At 56.0% G+C, this 19,146-nt stretch overlaps 1 protein-coding gene across 1 annotated transcript; it reads right to left on the minus strand.

The window, feature by feature from the left end:
- Positions 1-447: 447 nt before the first annotated feature.
- Positions 448-18,995, minus strand: LOC132520419 (dual oxidase 2). The gene is made up of 33 exons (XM_060149170.1): positions 18,926-18,995; positions 18,549-18,638; positions 18,133-18,297; positions 17,347-17,534; positions 16,991-17,192; positions 16,726-16,892; positions 16,286-16,346; positions 16,042-16,138; positions 15,508-15,598; positions 15,131-15,233; positions 14,481-14,644; positions 13,771-13,946; positions 13,451-13,569; positions 12,951-13,088; positions 12,615-12,728; positions 12,215-12,417; positions 11,734-11,919; positions 10,717-10,942; positions 10,545-10,638; positions 8,758-8,945; positions 8,167-8,236; positions 7,659-7,742; positions 6,955-7,133; positions 6,567-6,797; positions 6,307-6,406; positions 5,552-5,601; positions 5,133-5,260; positions 4,728-4,881; positions 3,218-3,450; positions 2,833-2,991; positions 2,326-2,481; positions 2,047-2,175; positions 448-1,770 (listed from the first exon to the last, which is right to left on the minus strand). Exons 1-33 carry the CDS (start codon positions 18,993-18,995, stop codon positions 1,648-1,650), a joined length of 4,638 nt encoding a protein of 1,545 aa, XP_060005153.1. The 3' UTR covers positions 448-1,647.
- Positions 18,996-19,146: the final 151 nt, after the last annotated feature.

The following is a 19,146-nucleotide window of genomic DNA, read 5'->3' on the forward strand; positions in this document are numbered from 1 at the left end:
CAGACATTTTAATACATGAGAAAACAGGCTCAGAGAAGTTGAGGGATTTTCCTCGGTAGCTACATATAGGCAAAGTTGGCACTCGTATCCAGGTCTCCTAGCTCCTGATCTGGTGCTCTTCCAGTTCTGTCACAGAGATTCCTTCAGTACAGAGGGTAGGGAGCTAAAGGCATCTGACCTGTCAGAAGAGGTAGAGTATGACCAATGAGGACAGAAGCCTGGGGCAGGAATGTGGAGATGGCCTGAAACTCTCCCTGCCACAGATCCTATTGGCTGGAGGACGCTATTACCCAGCAATTTTACTCCTAGATACATACCCAAGAGGAATGAGTGCATTATGTTCACCAAAAGATAAGTCCTAAGAAAGTTCATAGCAGCTTTATTCATAATTATCAAAAACCAGAAACAATCTAAATGTCTATTAACAGAAGATTGGATAAACTGTGGTAATCTCTACAATGGAATACGACACATCAATAAAAAGGAACAAACTACTGATATATACAACATGGATGAATCACAGAGACATTGTGCTAAGTAAAACAAGCCAGTTTCAAAAGAGTACATTCAGTATGACCAAATGAATCTGGAGTAATAACAAAAAATCACATCTGTGGTTGCTTCTAAGGCTTGGGGAGACTGACTGGAAGGGGTACAGGGAAGTTTCTGGGTGATGGAAATGTTCTATATCTTGATTTGGGTAGTAGTAACATATGTAGTACATGGTAACTTTAAGATTTGTACACTTTATGCAAATTATACCTTTTGTTTTTTTTAAATTACAGCTTAGCTTTTGAGGAAAGAGCCAGTTGAAGAAGGAAAAGGAAGGGTCTTAAAGAGTATGGAGGTGATGTCCCAGATTGGCTCCTGTGGAAGGTGACCAACTGCCCTGATTTGCCTGGGACCGAGGGGTTTCCTAGGACAAGAGACTTTCAGTGCCAAGACTGGGAGAGTCCTGGGCAAACTGGGACAGTTGGTCATCCAAGTCCTGTGGAGGAGGGGAGCTGAGTGGGAACTCTGAATGATTGGCAGAAAGGCTGGACTCCCTTGGTACCAGAGCTGAGGGGCTGCTCCAGCAGGCTAAGAGAAGGGCCAGCCAAGAGGTGAGGGCAGCGGGCGTTGCTGGTTGCTCCTCAGGGTTCCTGATCCTCTCAGAGCAGGAATGGGTTGGGGGGTAGAGCTGGAGGGAAAAGGCCTCGGAGACTGAATTGAGGCAGGCAGGCCATCCAGGTTTAGCATCGCAACTTCTGAGCTGGGCTCTGAGGAGATTCTCACTCTGAACCCTCTCTTCACACCAGGTGTCCCCACCCTGTCCTCCCTCAAATGCCTAGGCCAAGAAAATACCAAAGCAATACATTGATTTTCTGGAAGGAAAACAGACATGGGGACCTATCAGAGGAAAATGCGGTTGTATCTCTTCACCTCCATAGTTGTCACAAGGCAGGGACTGTCCCCTCCCCACTTTGTCTGCCACAGCCTGCTGTGGCTTAAGCTAGAAGGGTCTCCTCTATCTTCTCAGAGCCTGGGACAGATGGGGCAATGAGGGAGAGGCTCTTCCAGCTCTCCAGCTGATGCCTGAGGTGAATTCTGACAGAAACTGCTGGCAGGGCTGGTCCACGGAGGGATCAGGAACCAGGGAGGGAGGGCTCAGAAGTTCTCATAGTGGTGCACAAAGTGGGCCTGGTCCTTCCTGTTGATGAGCTGACAGGCCTTCTCTACATTCTTGGTCATTCCTGGAGGGCCGCAGCTAAACACCCCAATCTTCCTCACCTGTCAAGTGTGTGTGGGGGCAGTGGTTGCAGAGAATCAGAGGCCTGTGGGCTTCCTCCCCAGGAGGGAGCTGCTTCTCAAGCCTGGCTGGAATGACCAGGCCATTGACCCCAGGCCCTGAGAAGGCGGCTTGAGTTGGGGAGGCAGGGGGTGGGGTTTGAAGCCCTTCTCCAATGCTTGACCCCATCCTGAGGTCCTCTGCTCAGTACCCAGCTGCAGGCTGCTTGAGGGCCAGGAAGTCCTGGCAGGGGAAGGATGGGTCGGGGTGGGACTGACCTTTGGGTGGACCTCCTGCAGAGAGTCGAAGAAGGGTTCGAAGGGGGGTCGGCCAAAGTGGGTGATGGAGCGCAAGCCCGTGAACAGACTCCGGTTCAGCACCTTCTGGAAGTGCCGCTCACAGATGTACTGGGGGAGGGAGTAGAGGAGGAAGGTCACAGCCAGGCAGAGCCAGGGTCAGCTCCTAGTCCAGATGGCGGTCCACCCACCTGCCTTGGCCATCCTTACCCTCAACCCACATACCCACTGAGCTACCCTGCCTGGCCGGCCCTGACGTACCAGCATGGTGGTCCTGAGGTCAAACTTCTCAGCCAGCTGGGTGATGTAGATGTGCACGGACACCAGGTCCTGGTGGTCATTCTCCTCCACCTCCCGGATGATGTCAGCCAGCCACTCAAACTGCCGCTGGGTCCGTGTCACCCAGATGAAGTAGATCTGGGGACACACAACTAAAGCTCTGATTCAGCTCAGCTCAAGATTCGTCTGCCCAGATGCTTATACTGAGATGGTGGGAAGCCCTGGACCCCCCACAGGCACCAAACCTCTGGCAGGACCCACAGGCCTGATCCAAGGCTTCTTAGCCACAGATCCCAGCAGAGGCTCTTCTGGCTACACCTCCTACCCTCCCTCAAATGTTTGCCATCTGGGCAACTGGGTATGAATGGTCCCAGCAGAACCAGTTGCCTAGGAGCCAGGGACTTTTTATCATGCTACTCTGCTGGGATGTGGGGACACAATCAGGCTGTCTGTCCCCATTTCTTTGAAGAATGGGAGAGGGACACTCACCTTTTTACAGAGCATTTGGCTGCCTAAGGATGACTTGAAGACCAGGTCTTTGAGGATGGAGGCAAAGGGGGTGACCCCAATGCCCCCTCCCACCAGCACGGACACCTCAAACTTATGCCACTCCTGGTGGCCCTCTCCAAATGGTCCATCGAGGTACAGCTGCCAACAGAAGAGGAAGATGAGATGAGCTTGGCCCTTCCCCAGCTCTGAGGTTAGAAATGGGGGGGGGGGGCGGGGAGGACCGGGAGAACTAGTTTCTTTGAGGCACCCCAGCCCTCTCCCAGTCTGGCTTTGGGGTGGCTGGAGCATCTTATCCCAAGGTCGGAGAGGGTGGGGACCTTCTATCAATGCCAGAACCCCAAAAGTGGCTACCAGTGATGAGCACCTTTGGATGTTTGGCACAGCTGTCGCCCGTCGGGGGTGAGTAGATCTCCCTGAGGCGGGTGGTCCAGGGCCCTGCTGCCCGGATGTGCAGGCTAAGCGTGTCCTCGTGGGGCGCAGAAGTCAGGGTGAAGGGGTGGTACTCGTTGGTCCCCAGAGCCAGGCAGGCGATCCGCACCCACTGTCCTGACTTGTACTCAAAGTCTTGGGGCCGCTGGAACTCAAGGTGGGTCACTCCTGGGGGTCATGGGCAGGGAGGGGCAGGGATCAGAGGGCTTGCTCCTGGTACCTGAGGACTGGCAGGTACCCTGTCCTCTCCACACACCTGAGGCACAGGGAGTAGTAACATGATCTGAGCGAGTATGGCTTCTGGGGCTGGGAGTTGGAGGGCGCCCTCCTCTGTTTCCTGGGTAACTCAAGAGCTGGGCTTCTCTGCTCTCCTGTTCCAGCCCCTCCCCTCCTCTTTGCTGCTTCTTCCCACTAAGGGCCCAGGCCTGATACCACTGTCCTGGATACCAGCCTACTAGGTCAGGGGACCTCAGGCTCCCCAGGTACCATCTCAGTGTTTGCCAAACCTCCACCATATGAGGGTTACCTTTATGGTGGGCCATATCAGCACACCTGCTGCACTATCATTTATCTAACATTTTTCTTTAAATTGACTTACTTTTTCAATTCAATTTACCTTGAGAAGAACATTTAGGTCACTAAGGTGAGTAGAAAACCAGCATCATGTGCTCTATCTAGCTCCAGAGGCTGTGCTCTATCTAGCTCCAGAGTCCAAGCTCTTAACCAATACCCTACATTGCCTTGCCTAAGTATCATGTGGTCTAAACAGAAGGTACCATGTTTTATCAAATTTTAGCTGGATACTGTTTGTTGCCTGACCACAGCTGAGCCTCAGGCTTGTTCTCTCTTTGTGGAAAAAGGAGATTCGCAAGTACTGGAGGATGCAGAAGGCATGCTAATACCATGCTGAGACTTTGTTCTTAAATAATCTTGATTGAAATACAGTTGAAGTGAGGTTAATTTTCTTACTATGTGAGTCCTGAAGGTTAGCTGGCCCCTTGTCACTTAAGTCATCTTCCACCACCCTTTACATTGATGTGAATCCCCACTCTGGCCAACATTGACTATCAACAACAGACTCTTGCAGTCTGGGCCATTTATCTGTCTCTGAAGAGAGGTTATTCTGAGTGAAGGAATGGGAGAGGGGTGGGTATGGTTCCCCACCCTGCAGCCAGGCCACACAAGCGCGGGTCTTTCTTGTCCTTAAACCCCTCTGAATGCACTTTCAGCCTCCTCTTCTCATAGTCACTTCTCACTGTCTGTAAGTCCTCCTGGGAACTAAGCACAGCTCTTTTGGGGGCTGTAGTTCCATCAGGAAAGCTGCAGGGGTCCCTGAGAGGCTAACAGAGGCAGCAATGGGATGAGGAGGCCTGGGGAGCTGTCTTCCCACGTCCCATGAGTTGACCTCCAATGCTGCCCACCGAGGGTCAGGCCAGGCCTGGTACCTGAAGGCAGCAGTTCTGCTTTCACCACGCCTATCTCCACCTTCTTCCGGCTCAGGCTCACCAGCTTGTCCCCCACATAGATAAGTGCTGGCACCAGGAAGTAGATGTGGAAACGGGGCAGTTGGATCAGAGCGAAGCTGCCGTGAATGATGAGCTGGAGACATGGCCAGTCAGTATAGCTCAGGCCCAGCTGGCCCCCTTCCTGCACCCACCCTACCCAGATACTTCCTGCCTGGGCCCCGGGCCTGGGCAGGGTAGGTGGGGCTGGCATAGGCTCCATAGGCTGTGGTCTCGGGTCTGGGGTCTCGGTCTGAGATCTCGCGTCCAATTCACCCTGCTCCCTCCCCACATCATGAGTGCTCATCTCTGCCTTGTGGCCTGGCCCTGCCCAGAGAAGTCCCTCACCAGCACGTAGAGCAGAATGTAGAGGTGGTGGGTCAGCCAGAAGCCCCGGAAGCTGCGGCGCCGGAAGTGGTGGGAGGCGAAGACGTACATGATGGCGAGAACCAGGAGCAGGAGCACCCCTGTCATACCTGGGGGCAGCGGGGACAGGGTCAGAGAGCCCCTGGCCTCGGGACCTCAGCCTGGGCTGAGAATGCCAGAGGGCATTTCCCCATTCCGCTCTTCTTCCCTGACCTCTCTCATCCCTCCCTGGCTCCCAGAACAGCTTGCCCAAAGAAGCTGGAGCTGAGGCTTGTGCTGGAGGCTGCAAAGGGATCCTATGACCACTATAGACAAGTGTGTATTCATGGGAAGATGAGGGAGGACAAAAGCAAAAGTCCTCAGACAGAAACCCCAGACTCCACATACAGTCTACTCTTTACCTGGGACTGTCTGGAAGAACCACCAGTAGAACTTCTGGGGAAGCTTGGACCTGTAGGACAAAGACACCCAGAGCCTCAGGCTGGGGCAGGAGGGGCTCCACCACTGTTGCAATGTGACTCTGTTCCTGACGGCCTTGAATGCGGAGGTTACTGGGCCTCAACCCAGATGGCCAAGGGTCCTTCCAAAGAATATGGCACCCAGCTTCCTGCAGTTCCACCCTCTGATCTCAAAGCAATTCTTCCTCCTGTGTTATCTTGAATTCTCCTACTACAGCTGACCTTTGCTTCCTTGAAGTGCTGGTTCATATTCTGTAAGCTCCATGAGGTCAGGGAGCTTACCTCCATGCTCTATCCCTATGCTCAAACAATGCCCAGCACAGAGTAAATGCTCAATAAATAGTTGTTGAACGACTGCATGTATCTTGGCATCCCTACTCTTTGGCTCCTGGATGGACACACAGGACGTATTCCACAAATATTTGCCCAGTGAATGGACAGTAGGCTGAGATAGCAAGCTATGTGTCAGGTACACGTGAGAAAGAGGCTCCGACTTCATCTCCCAAACTCCTTTCCTGGCCAATTACGGCCTGCTTCCTTCCTGAGGGCAAGGAAGTCATCTCTCAGCTTCCCCAAGGATGCTAGCTTCTCGCCCTCACTTAGTGAGAGAGTGGAGGGTCTAGGGCCATCTACCTCTTTTCTGTTGTACCCTGAGGCCTGCCCCAGGATTCCCAAGGGGGACCCTCCCCAAAACTGACCCATCATTCACAAAGACGCTGGGGAAGATGCAGGCCAGCAGGCTGAGGGGGCTGACTGAGAAGATGTAGACATTCACCACGTGGCCAGCACTGTGCAAAACTGAAAGAGACACATCCTGTTAGAGACGCCTCCAGGGCCAACTCTACCTCCAGCCCCGAGGAGAACAGGAAGTATAAGTAGCTCCAGTCTCCCCACTGCCTCCCCCACAGCTCGACCCAGGGGACTGCAGCAGTGGCGAGCGTGCCCAGGAGCCACATACTGGCCAGGACGACAGCAGCCATGGCGATCCAGCGATGGAAGTCCACGGCGGCATCGAAGGGCACGTAGCGGTTGAGGAAGGTCTCTCGCAGGAAGGTGATGAGGTTGCGGCACATGGTGAGCAGGATGTAGGAGAACATGAAGGAGACGCTGGCCGCCGTGCCCCGCGACAGGATGATGCCCACGAGGGTGGTCTCTGCAATGCCCGAGGGTGGCGAGGCAAAGGCATAGTCTGGGGGCACAGTGGGGGTGGATCAGCACAGCACAGAAGCCTGGACCCCAGTCAGAACAGCTGGGCTCCCCTATCCAGAGGCCTGAGGATCAAGAATAACAACCAGAAGGCTCTCACGTCTCCCCTCCCACTGCCCACAACCTGGAACGCTCCTTACAGTAAGCACGCTCCACAAACAGTCCGGCACAGATGGCTGAGAAGATTGCCACGACCACGATGTGCCGCCGGTAGTTCTCCACGAAGCGCTTGTACTGCTGCAGCTTCTGGGCCAGGAAGCCCCGCTGCATCTTCTCCTGCAGCGCCTCTGTGTATAGCCGGGGAGGGGGCACCACTGCCCTGCAGCAATGGGAGGCAGGTGGCCCGAGATCAGGGCACCCTGTACTCCCCTAAATGCCACCCTATGAAGGAGACCTGGTGATCTGGTAGCGGTCAGGATGGGCCACAACAGATGAAAGAAAAAGCTTTTGGAGGGTAGAATCCACTCTGCCAAGCCTTTACCTCTCAGCTTTATTTGCCCTCTCCACCCACTCCTCCATCTCCCCATGACTCCATCTCCACCTCCTCCTCTCTGTTCTGTGCTTCCTTCTTCCTGCTCCCTGCACAGGCCTCACTGCTGTGCCCAAAGCAGGCAGGAGCCAGGAGACCCCTCACTGCCTGGTGTTGCATCCGAGTGCCAGGCCCCCTGCCTGAAGATTAGGGTGCAGAGGTTGAAGAGTCATTAACTCAATAGCCTGCCAATCCGGTCAGGGACACCTGGAATGAGTCTCAGGATGGTTCCTTGTGTGTGGGGGTGTGCGCAGACCAGAGACCCTGAAACTTCTCCCCATGTCTCCTTGGGTCAAGGGTCTGGGAAACACTTACTTTTTGCCAAACCTCTTCTTCAACCCAGGGCCCTCCAACTCTGGGGCTTCTGAGACAGGGAGCCCCACTCCCTGAGGGCAAGAACTGAGAAGAGAAAAATGGGTTTCATTCTCCCCTTGTCTTTGCAGCCAGGAGAAGAACTGCCAAGTCAGAGTTGGGGCTGGTGTGGGAGGGGAGAGATCCTGGGACTCATTTCTGTCCACAGAACCTGCCCATAAAACCGGTCAGAAAGAAGCCAGGCAGAAGGCAAGACAGAAGGAATGAACATGATCTGATCACATGTTCTGTAGAATGATTCTGTCCTGGAGGGGCAGGGAGAGAGCCAGGCTCCTGAGCAGTAAGGGGTTATGTGTGTGAGGCAGCTGGAACTTGGGCTAGAACAACCGTGCGCTGAAAGCTACTTTCAGAGCAAATGTCTGGCCCAGGGGCTGATTCCACCAGCCCTACTCCTTCATTTCTCTGCAGGGGACCCAGCCGGGGCACCTCCCAGTGCCCCATTCCCACTCACCGTTCCCCAGAAGTCCGAGTGATGAATGACACTCGACAGCTGACGTTTGGTTTAAGAATGTCTCCAGTACCTGGGGAGGACAAGAAGCTGGACGGGCTTCCCCACGAGGGAGGAGACTGTCCTAGGAAGGCTGCCGTGGCACTTGCCAGTGACTTGGTCATGTCCCCATCTCTTTCCCCAGCCTTGCTCCCCTCACTGCCCACACTGAGCACCCACTGTACACAGGGCGGCAGCCACTGCTAGACAATGTGGCAACTGAGTGCAATTAGAAAAGGGGCCCCCCTCCAGGCGGATGCAACCCTGTAGGTCCTTTGTGTAGAGAAAATAGGGCCTCTTCCTCTGGCCAGACACACCCCAGACCAATGCACATGGTTGGTGTGTAGAATGTAGGCTGGACTTCAGCCTGCCCTGACCCCTCAGTGGGTATCTTTGTGCATAAATTGCACAGGTGTATGTGATGCCCTTGATTACACGTGCCTGGCTCTCTACTAGGCATCAAGGACTAAAAGAGAAATAAGACCTGAGTGCTATGCACCAGGAACTCTCATTTTGAAGACACGCCCATTCCTGACGCCTTCCAAACTCACACACCTCCACCTCCACCCTTGACGCAGAGCTGGGTGCCGCGGAGCTCGTTGTAATGGTCCCGCAGCATGAAGTGGAAGTCCTCCCACGTCAGCTCCTGCTTGTCCTGGAAGCCCGACTCCCGGAACATGGACTCCACCACCTCAGCCAGCTGGGCCTTGGACAGGCAGTTGTTGGAGATCTCGATGAAGGACCTGGGCAGGGGGAGGGAGGAGAGACGAACGCAGCCTGTCACCCGGCAAGGTCAGGTTCAGGCAGGTGCTGGGTGGGGTGTGTCCCAGCCTATCTAATGTGGTTACCAGTGACCCAGGAAATGGCACTGAGAAGGTGTTCATCCAGCCTGCTGCTGACGCTAAGCTGGGTGGGGTGGCCAAGGGCTCAAAAGGCAGAACAAAATTCAAAGTGACCTTGACCAGTTAAAGAAAGCAGTCCCCAAACAGGGGGGCACCTACAGCTGGAATGAATGTCCACTTAGTGTAGGGACTTGTCCAGGTGTGCCATGGCTCTCTCATGTGGCAGGCTCTTACGTTGATACCTCCCACACCACCACTGGGCACCCCGTTCGTGGTCCAGCGGGGGGTTGGGAGAGGAGATGTAGCTGCACTGGCTGCTGCTTCCTTGTGCCAACAGCCTGGGGCATAGGCAGGAGTATCTCCGCACCCAATGTGACAGCACCCACAGTGGCAGCTACAGTCGCCATAACTCTTTTCTTAGACTGTGCTTTGGGACAAAAGCAAACAAACATGCAAGTTTGTGTGAGTCCAGCAGAAAAAGACCTTTGTGTGCACGGCACAGCAAGCACTGCCATCACATTAAAAAACACATCATCCCACTGGCTCAGGGTGAGACTGAGCAAGAGCCACACTGAGTACAGGCCAAGGAGGTGGACCTCAGCCCCTGGGGGCAGAGACCGTCTCCTAGAGGGTCCTGCAGCAGCACGCCCAGCGAGGGACAACTGCAATGCGCCTCGCCCTAGCCCTTTCAGAAGCCCATGTCCAGTTGTGGTATCTGGACTGTAAAGAATGTGGCAGTTAAGGTGAAAGCTGAAAGCAATGAGGAGGCTTACAGGGGTAGAAGAGTTAAAAGGGTCTGGGCTGTTCTACGCATTCTGTTTATTCATTTACTTATTTGTTTCATCTGATTCAGTTAACTATGTATTGAATGCCTGCTATGTGCCAATCACAGTGCGGAGGAGGGGATTCAGCAGGGAACAAAGAGAGATATGAACCCTGTCCTTATAGAGCTGTAGGCAGCTGTGGAGCACGGTCTTCAGGAATAAGCCTGTGAGCTCAAAACTGGTCTTTATCGGCACACCACAACCAGAAATGGCTTAAGAAGCAGGAAGAGAGAAGGGTTGGAATATAGAAGAACTTTCCATGTTTCTCCTCCTGCCTGTCATGGTGGTTAATACTGGCAGTAACCCAGGGCATCCGTCCTCCATGATTCATTATCTCACTGTGTAAAGCACAGCATTTGAAGAGTTAGCAAAGACCCAAAGGCATCCAGAAGGGGTTAGCGGGCTTTGTTACTGGTCATCTTGATGTTGGTTGTCTTTTGTAACTAGGGAGAATTTTCTGGTGGTGTTGGCACTGCAAATACAGACTCTCCTGGAGGCAGGGGCCTGGCCAGATAAACTTCTGAAGCTGGATGCTCTGAGCGTCTAGGATATAGTACCTAGGCCACCTCTCAGTGTAGATGGACTCATAACCTCCTCGCCTACCCTCCTCTGACCTGACCTGTTTTCCTGTTTAAAATATCAGGAAGTCTCAGGACTGGAGGGGCCCACCCCATACCGCATCATGGTAAAGAACTCGTCCTTGGAGAGGAAGCCATTCCCATCAAGGTCATACATGGTGAACATCAAGCGGGACTTGTCCTCTGGGGAGCCTGGCAAGACATAGGGGATGCCCGTCAACTCTCTGCTGAAAGACACCTGACTCCTGGGATGGTCCACCATCCCCCTACCTTTCATGAAGACCACCAGGACGTCCAGGAACTCCCGGAAGGACAGGTAGCCATTGCCGTCCTTGTCGGCCAGAGAAAACATGGACTCCACAAACATGTCCTGGGGCTTGAGGCCCAGGGACTCGGCAAACTCGGCCCGGCTCAGCTCACACGTCAGGGCCTCCCGCACCTTCTGTGACGAATCCAGGGGCAGGGTCCTGGCGTCTGCCTGGTCGATGTCCAGCACCTGCACTCGGGCAGCAGCAGAGGGAAGGAGAGAAGGAGGTGAGGCTGGAAGCAGTTCAGTGACCTCTCACATCTCCCCAAAGTCCAGCTCAGAAAGGGTGAGTCCTGGTGGCTGCTCACGGTCATTAGATAAACTTCTGACTTGGGCTTCTGCTTTCCTGCAGAGGGGGTGACTGTAGCAGGGGATGGGGTGGGAATGGGGAGGGGCACAGTTTGGGAATGCAAAGTGAGAGAGCCTACGCTGGGGACAGAAGCGGCAGCAGACGTTAAGTGGACAGGGAGGAAGGGGCTAAAGATACATTCTCTTGTCAATTCAGACAGGGCTGTCATGTGCCTGATTTTAAAAGTCATATACATGTAACTACCATTTGTTAAATGCCTATAACGAAGCAAGCACTTGGGCTAAACCCTGTACGTAGAACCGTGTTTATCAAACTTTAGAGTGAATCAGAAGCCTCTGGTGGGCTTGTGGGCCCCAACCCCAGAGTTCCTGATTTCCTAGGTCTTGGGGAAGGGCCTGAGGACTTGAATTTCTAACAAATTCCCAGATGAGCCTGCTGCTGCTGGTCCAGGGGCCACACTTTGAGAACCACTGATGTAGACCATCTCCCTGAATCCTCACAGCAACCTAGAGGGATGGATCCTATTTTAATCACTGTTTCATAGATGAGGAAACTGAAATCTCCAGCCCGCAGAGCAGAAGCTTAGATCACCCCACATAGGGTCCTGTCCAGCCCAGGGTCCCTTCAACCCCTGGGCCCGGTCCTGCCTCCAAAAGGCACAGTCAGGCACCTGGGCAAAGAGGTGTCTGAAGAAGACCTCCAGGATGCGCCCCCGCTGCTGCTTGGTCACAGCCTTCCTGAACAGCTCGTTCTCACTCATCTCAGCCACATCAAGGCCCAGAGTCCAGCTCTCACAGAAGCCCTGCAGCTGCTGCACGAAGGTGCCTCGCTCTTCCTCGGAGTTAAACAGCATCACCTGGTGGGAGGAAGGCTCAAGCTTCTGGTTCAGCCTCCCCTCAGAGGGTCTTGGGTTGGGGGATGGAGAAAAAAGCTGTCCCCCATTCCATCCCGGCTGGGGCCAGGTGAGAGGCTCAAAGGGGATCAGAGGGAGAGTGTGGTGGGGCTGGGGACCTCTGAAAGGAGTGTCTCCTCCCAGCATCAGCCTTCACAACTGAGCTCTGTAGCTGAGGACGGGGTGGCCGGAGAGGACTTGCCGTGAGAGGGGAGATGTGCGAGGGCAGCCCAAGCTGGGGAGGCAGGATGGGCCATACCAGGTCATACTCCTTGGGGATCTTGAGCAGCAGGGTGCGGCGTCCGCTGTTGCTGGACAGGATGAGGTGGACCTGCTGCGGGGGCCTCAGCTGGATGGTGCGGAGCACAGAGAGACGCCTGTCCAGGACCTGCAGACGCCTGTCTGGGAGCAGCTGGATGGTGATGGGATAGCTCCTCTCCCTGGGTCCCGGCCACTCCATCGCTAGGGAAGGGACAATGGGGCAGAGTGGTTCAGCAGAGGTCCCCAGGCCCCTGCCCTCAGGCTAGCTCCACTCTGCCAGTCTGAGCAGGCACCCCCAAAGCCTGGCTCTCTCCCCACATCTGTAACCTGGTTCTTTCTCCCAGCACCGCCCCCCCATCTGTCCCCTTCCCTCTTCCCGCCCCTTGGCCCCATCTCACCTGACATTCCATCTTTGGCTGCTTCTTTCTTCACACTCTCTCTGCCTTTCTTTTGTAGCTTCTTGAGCTCTTGGCCCCGGAAATAGGCCACAACCCCAGAGATAAGCAGGCTCACTGAAGGGGGTCAGAAGGAGACACTGGGTGGGGGGGGCACGGCCCCGCCTACAGCTTCACTGAGGCTTTGGCTGCCGCCCCTCCCTTCCCAAGGCCCCTTGAGCCTGGCTTCAAATGTACCTAGGAGCTAGCCTTACAGGCCAGCAGGTAATGAGGGGCAGGGACAGTCTGTGAGGAGGAGGGGAGCCAGAAGAGAAATGGGCGAAGGGGTAAAGGGCTCACCTAGGGGGAGACAGCACAGAGCCACGATGGTGATGCCAAAACCAGGACCACTGCCCTCGAAGAAATGAGTCACAGTCAGGGGCACACAGGGGGACAAGCCTTCACTTGTGAGCTGCCGGGGCTGAGGGCAGGGTGCACCTGAGGGAAAGACACAGAAGATCTCAGGGCCTGAGGATCCCACTCCTTGGCCAGGCAGCCTTCCCTTCTGTCCTGTAAAGGACCAGGTACCCACTCTCTCCCAAACCCTCCTCCCTGGAACTTGTTCCCATCAAAAATTCCTCTTCCACATCCCATCTCTCAGCATCTATCCCAACTTGACCACAAGGTTCAGCCTGCAAACCAGTCTAGTCTCTACTGGGGGAGGTGGCCTAATGCAGGCCTCCCAGACCAACACAGAAGGAGCTGCCTGGTGCCCAGCTCCCTGGACAGCACCAAGTGATCCCCACACAACCTCTGTCTCTTCTCTGCCACCATTGCTTGTGTTCTCCCAGGCCACCCACCTTGTTGCCAAATAAAGACATTGGGCTGCAGGGCACTATGGTTCACGCTGGTGACAGCCACCAGCACGTCCCGAAGAGTGGTGTTTCTGATTTCTGCAATTTCCTCCGTGGAGAATAGCCTAAGTTAGAGAAAGCCAGGAATTGTTGGGATGGGAAGGGGACACAGGTCTCCAGCAAACTCAGGCCCAGGGACCCAGATGAGAAAAGAGATCGAGAGGGGTTGGGGAGGGGTGCTGGGACATCTGGGTGCTGTTTACAGGCAGAGGGTCTGGGGCCCAGGCCGAGGTAGAGTCTGAAGTGGGAACCCAGGCAGGCCTCACCCATTCCTGCTGTTCTCAAACCAGTAGCGGTCGCCATCCCGCAGTCGCACAAACTGATCGAGGACGATGGTGCTGAAGAGGGGTCCAGGGCCCCCATGGCTCTCCAGGAGCCCCCCAGGGAGTAGCTCCAGCCGGGACACGTCCTGGTTGTACAGGGCGGCTATGGCCTCCAGCACCTGGGGCCACACAGGAAGTGAGGAGCGTGTGAGCGTGGATACGGTTTTGTGTTGGGAGGGCAGCCACTATTGCCCCATCCCTCAAACACAGGACCCCATCAGCTGCCTGGCTTGCTGCTCAGGCCTGAGGAAGTGTCCTCTATCTAGGCAGCACTCCTCAGGTGGTGACAAGTCTGGTGGGAGGACCAGTGTGTCACTACCCAGACCGCCTATCCCCAGTGATCAGCAGCTTCAGGGTCACCCAACTCATGGGGCGAGATCCTGCAGGAATAGGACAATGGCACCCAACCCAGGGGCCACTCTGCAGTAATGGTACAATGCAGTGGTGAGGATACTCTGGAATCAGATGGCTGAATTTAAATCCTGCTTCCAAGACTGACTTACCAATTATGTCATCAGTAAAATGGCGATAATTATGGTCTCTACTCTGTAACATTCTTGACATAGATTAAATGTGTTACATGTGTAAAGGACTTAGAACAGTATCACCACAAGAAAGTTTTAGCTGCCATTATCATCATCACTATTCCTGACCTGACGGTCCACGGTGGTGTTGAGGTCACTCCAGCTCCCTGGGGTCTCCAGCCCCAAGGCCTGTCGGGCTTGGCTATAGCTGGGCAGCCCCATATCTCGGCCACGTTGGATGCTGCTGGCCACATAGTCAGTGCGGGAGAACTTGCCAGGGCCAGGCCAGTAATCTGAGGAGGAGAGAGGACCAGGCTCTAGGCTCAGTCCCTCTAACCCTTCTTCGCCCAGCAGCCTTGAATTGGGCTGTTGGCATTACCCACACTCAGCACTCCTCGACATGTGCCCTGCCTTGGTGCAGGGTCACTGTCATCATGTGTGACCAGGGGCAATTTTTCTGGCAAAACTCTTCCCCTAAGACTCAGGACTGTTCTAGTCACCAAGCAGTAAATTCCCCGTCCCACCTCCTTAACCTCAGCATAGGGCTGGACAAAAACCTTTAGCGACCTAAGCACCAGAGATTGTGGTGCCACCCTTCCCCCACACCCTCAGATGTTGGTAATTTAGAATAAAGCTTGTTTTCTTCTAATGGCTGTTTGCTGTGTGTTTATCTATGTTCCTGCTTTATAGGTACCCTAGGTCTGCCTGATGCTTAACCCAGAAGGGTCCCCAGGCTCCCGGACCTCTGGGCCCTCATCCCCTCTGCCTCCAGTGCTTACCCCTCAGATCTTCAACCACTATGTTGTCCTCCCGCTCCGAAATCTGGGAGGCCATTCCCAGCAGCAGATGATTCACTGCATCGGCACTGTTCAGATTGGGGTTCTGGAATAAAACAACACATTCAAGGTAGGTTCTCAGGCCCCTCCCTAAAGCCAGGTCCTTCTCAGGACCACTGCAGCACCTCAGGATAAAGGGCCCTTGGCCAGTCCTAGACTCTCTTGAGCTGTTGTCCCCAGATAATTTTCTGATCACTCTACCCTTCAACTCCTACCACCCTGGAGCTGCAACACCTAAGAACTGGAATTGTTGCTTTTCCCAGCCTGTGTGATGAGACTGACCTTGACCCACCTCCCCTTGCCCCTGACCCCAGGCTGACCTCCCGAATCCAGTAGCTGTTGCAGACTCTGAGAGCTGGGGAGCTGCCAAAACCCTCATTCAGGACCATCTGGAAATGACAGCTGGTGTTTCTGAAATGGGGAATCAAGGATGCAGTAAGAGAATTCAGAGAAGTTGAGGTGGAGTTGAGTGGGGCGATGGATTCAGAGGCGGCCTGGCCAGTACTAAGAGGTGTCCTCGGAACTTCCTTGAACATGGCAGGGGTTTGGCAATGAGTGCGGATTGAAGGTAGAGGTTGCTCTTTGTCCACACAGGGTAGGAAGGGAAGGAGAGAAGAGAGTGACCCAGCTGCTGGACAAATCCTGCTCTCAACAACTGAAGTTCAGCCATTAGGAGGAAATGGGGAGATTTTCCTGTTAAGACTGAACTTCCTACCCCAGGGTGCTGTTTCAGGGCACCAAATTCTGCTTCTTTTCCCCCATGAAACTGTAGGGGTGTAAAAAAGGCCCCAGGCCCACAAGACCACTAATTCTTCACCTCTGCCAGTGTGATGCTCAGCCAGACCCTCCCTCACCTCATGTAGACGCCAGGGGGCACCATGGTGGAGAAGAACTGCTCAGAGGCCACCAGGAACTCCGGAGAGATGCTGGGGTCCAGGAAAGGGCGGTACTCTGTCCACAGGGGTAAGAAGAGAAATAGGCTCTTTACCCTCACACACTCGTCACACGAACCCACCTGTCTTCTTTGTCCTATGGATCCTGACCCCCTCCCCCTCCCCAAACCCCTCCTCAGCCCAGGTGTTCCCCAAACTCCCTCACCTGTGTAATTCGGCGGTGCTTGCTGCAGGAAGCTGGGCAGCCACTCATACATCGCGATGTTCTGAGGGTCAAGAGAGGGGGAAATGGGAGGTCAGCGCTGGAGCAGCCAGGCCAGGAAGGATCTGAGCTCAAGGAAGGCTTAGGTGTGAGACGAGGACCAGGCAGGGCAGTCACGGGAGAGACACTCAAACAGGAGAGGGGAGGAGGTTCCCGTTGCCCACGAGGAACGAGGGCAGGGGGGAGGGGCAGCTAAATAACAATCACGAGAAAACCTCTGGTATAACTAGCGCTTTGCCTCCTTATCACTCTCAGGGGCTTTCCCTAGACGGTAGCTGTCTGGGGAGGGGTGTTTCTGGGTGGGCTTGTCCAAGGAGGAGGGCTCTGCGGGGCAGCGGAGTCTCCCGGGGACAAGGACGTGGGGGCAGGGCCGCGCGACCGACCTGGTAGGTGGCGATGACCCTCTTGCGCGCGTGCTGGAACAGCTCCTCGTCCCCCCAGAGCGGGTGCTGGCGGGCCAGCCTCTGCGCCCACAGGTTGTGGTAGCGGAACCAGAGCAGGCCCAGCGCCTGCAGGAAGGGCTCGCGGTTCCCTCGCTCCGCCCCGAAGGCTGCCCGCGCGGTGGGGACACAGGGGAGGAGTTGAGCGCGGGTGGGCCCGAGGGGGGCGCACCTCGTCGGCCCCAAGCCCGCGCCCCCGCCGCCTCACCGTACAGCCCCCGGGGCCCGCGCCGTCCCGTGGCGGGGTCGGGCGCCGTCCACATGCGCAGCGGGTCCTGCGCGTTCCGGGGGAAGGCGGGGTCGGGCCCCGACGCCAGCTGCCCACCGGAGAAGCTGCGCAGCTCGTCGCTCCAGGAGTGCGAGGAGCCATAGATGGCGCTGCCGTCCAGCCAGCCCGTCGCCTCGTTGGTCTGCGGGGACAGCGGGAGGCTGAGCCGGGGGTCGGGTGGCCGAGGCGGCTCAGGGCGGGCGAGGGCCGGGCGGCCGTTGCGGGTGGTGGGAGCCTCTCCACAGCTGCCTCAGGTCCCGCCCCACCCCCCACCCCCAGCCGCCTTCCCCGCCCACCAGGTCCCGGGGGTTGCTGGGGCTCTGTCCGGTCTCGGGGTCCCAGCGGCTCCTCTGGAAGGGCAGCACCACGTCCCCGCTCTGGTCGCGATCGAACACGGGGTCTCCGGGCGGGATGTGGATGTTGAGGAACTCGGCTGGGCAGCCAGGCTTTTCCACGCTCACCAGGTCCGAGAGCACGTGGTAGCCTGCGGGCGTCGGGGGGCAAACTGGTGAGAATTGCTACTCCCCACCGCCAAGGCTGACGCCAATTTCTGAAGAGCCTAAAGGCAGATGTTCCAAGGCAAATTCCGCGCCACCAGCTCTAAAACATTTTTCTAATTTGCAAAGTGGGGTTATAGTACCCTCCTCGCCCACCCCATAATGTTGTTGGGAGAATCAAAATAATATAATTAATGTAAGGGCTCCCCCAAGCCAGTCCCCCTCTCCTAACAGATCCTGCCTCTCCCTCCCTCTTCGGGGGAAAGAAGATATAATCACAACAGGAGAGGGGCGGTAGTGGAATCAGCTTCTAAGAGCTATAATGAGGGTTAGTGGCACTCCTGGGTTTGTAGTCAGTGATAAGAGAAAGATTAGGAGAGCAAATACCCCCGAATCAACACCCCCAAATCCCTCCAAGAGGAAGAAAGGCTTGAAGTGAGGCTTGGTGGGGAGAGGAAGTGGTTCGGGGTCTTGTATCGGTCTCCTGTGGACTTGCAGAGAGGCCTCAGGGCCCCTCTCCCCAGGCTCTGAGCTGAGCGCCAGGTCAACCCTCACCGAAGACGCGTTCTCCCACTTTGCTCTCACCGAAGAAGACCCCCAGCACTGTGCGATTGCGGCTGGATGACAGCCCATCTTTGCCCCGCATGGCGGCGTTGCTGAGTCGGCGCGGGTTGGGCAGCAGCGGCTCCCCCAGAGCCTGATACACGCCGTCCGCGTAATTAGCAGGTACAAGGCGCCGCAGTCGGGAGCCTGTGGGAAGCAGGGAGCCGGGCTCTGTCTGAGCACTCCGTCTCCAACAAGCCCACGAAACTTGCTCTACTCCTCCCTCCAACTCCCCACTCCCACTGACGAGACCCCTTCTTCTGTCCCCAGGGGTGTACAGGAATTCGCGGCGCAGGCAGCCGGGCGGCTGGCGGCTCGCTCTCTCGGCTTCTCCGCGCCGGGTCTCCCGCGACCCTGCCCTCCACTAGCCGTTCTCCACCCCAGACCACGGGACGCACCGGCAGCGCCACGCTCGTGGTGCCTCAGGTTGTTGAACCAGCCGTCATAGCGCTGCACTTCCCAGGTCAGCGAGACTGAGTCCTGGCCTCCTGTGGGTCAGAGGGTGGTCCACTCAGTGCTAGCCTCCCTGCGACCCCTCTGGGACCCGACGGCCTCGGCCCGTGCTTCTCCAGACCGCCGAGCGCCCCCAACCCGACCCAAGTGGCGATACTAGCCCGGCGTCTAGGCTGCGCCAGGAAGTTTCCCATCTGGCTGAGCCGCTCAGCCATCTCACCCGATCTTCCAGCCTCAGGAAGCCGCTTGCCTGCACGTCTCCCTTCCCCAACTCCCAAGGGAAACTGGGAGACATCCCGAACTAGGGGCGCCTGGTACTTACCCGCTGGGTCCAGGAGTGCAGTCAGCAGAGCTCCCAGGAGCACCAGGGCCTCTGGCCTTGCACGGACCATGCTGACCCTGTGGCCAAAAGGGTGGGAGGTGGTACATAGAGACACGGAGCAGGCGTCCCCCACACCGACAGTTGGCACAGGAGGAGGAGGCACCAGCCGTGTCCACTTCTGGATCGAAGCTTTTAGAAACGTCACCAAGTACCCGCACCTG

The sequence above is a fragment of the Lagenorhynchus albirostris genome, chromosome 1 (genome assembly GCF_949774975.1).
Source record: "Lagenorhynchus albirostris chromosome 1, mLagAlb1.1, whole genome shotgun sequence".
Taxonomy (NCBI): Eukaryota; Metazoa; Chordata; class Mammalia; order Artiodactyla; family Delphinidae; genus Lagenorhynchus; species Lagenorhynchus albirostris.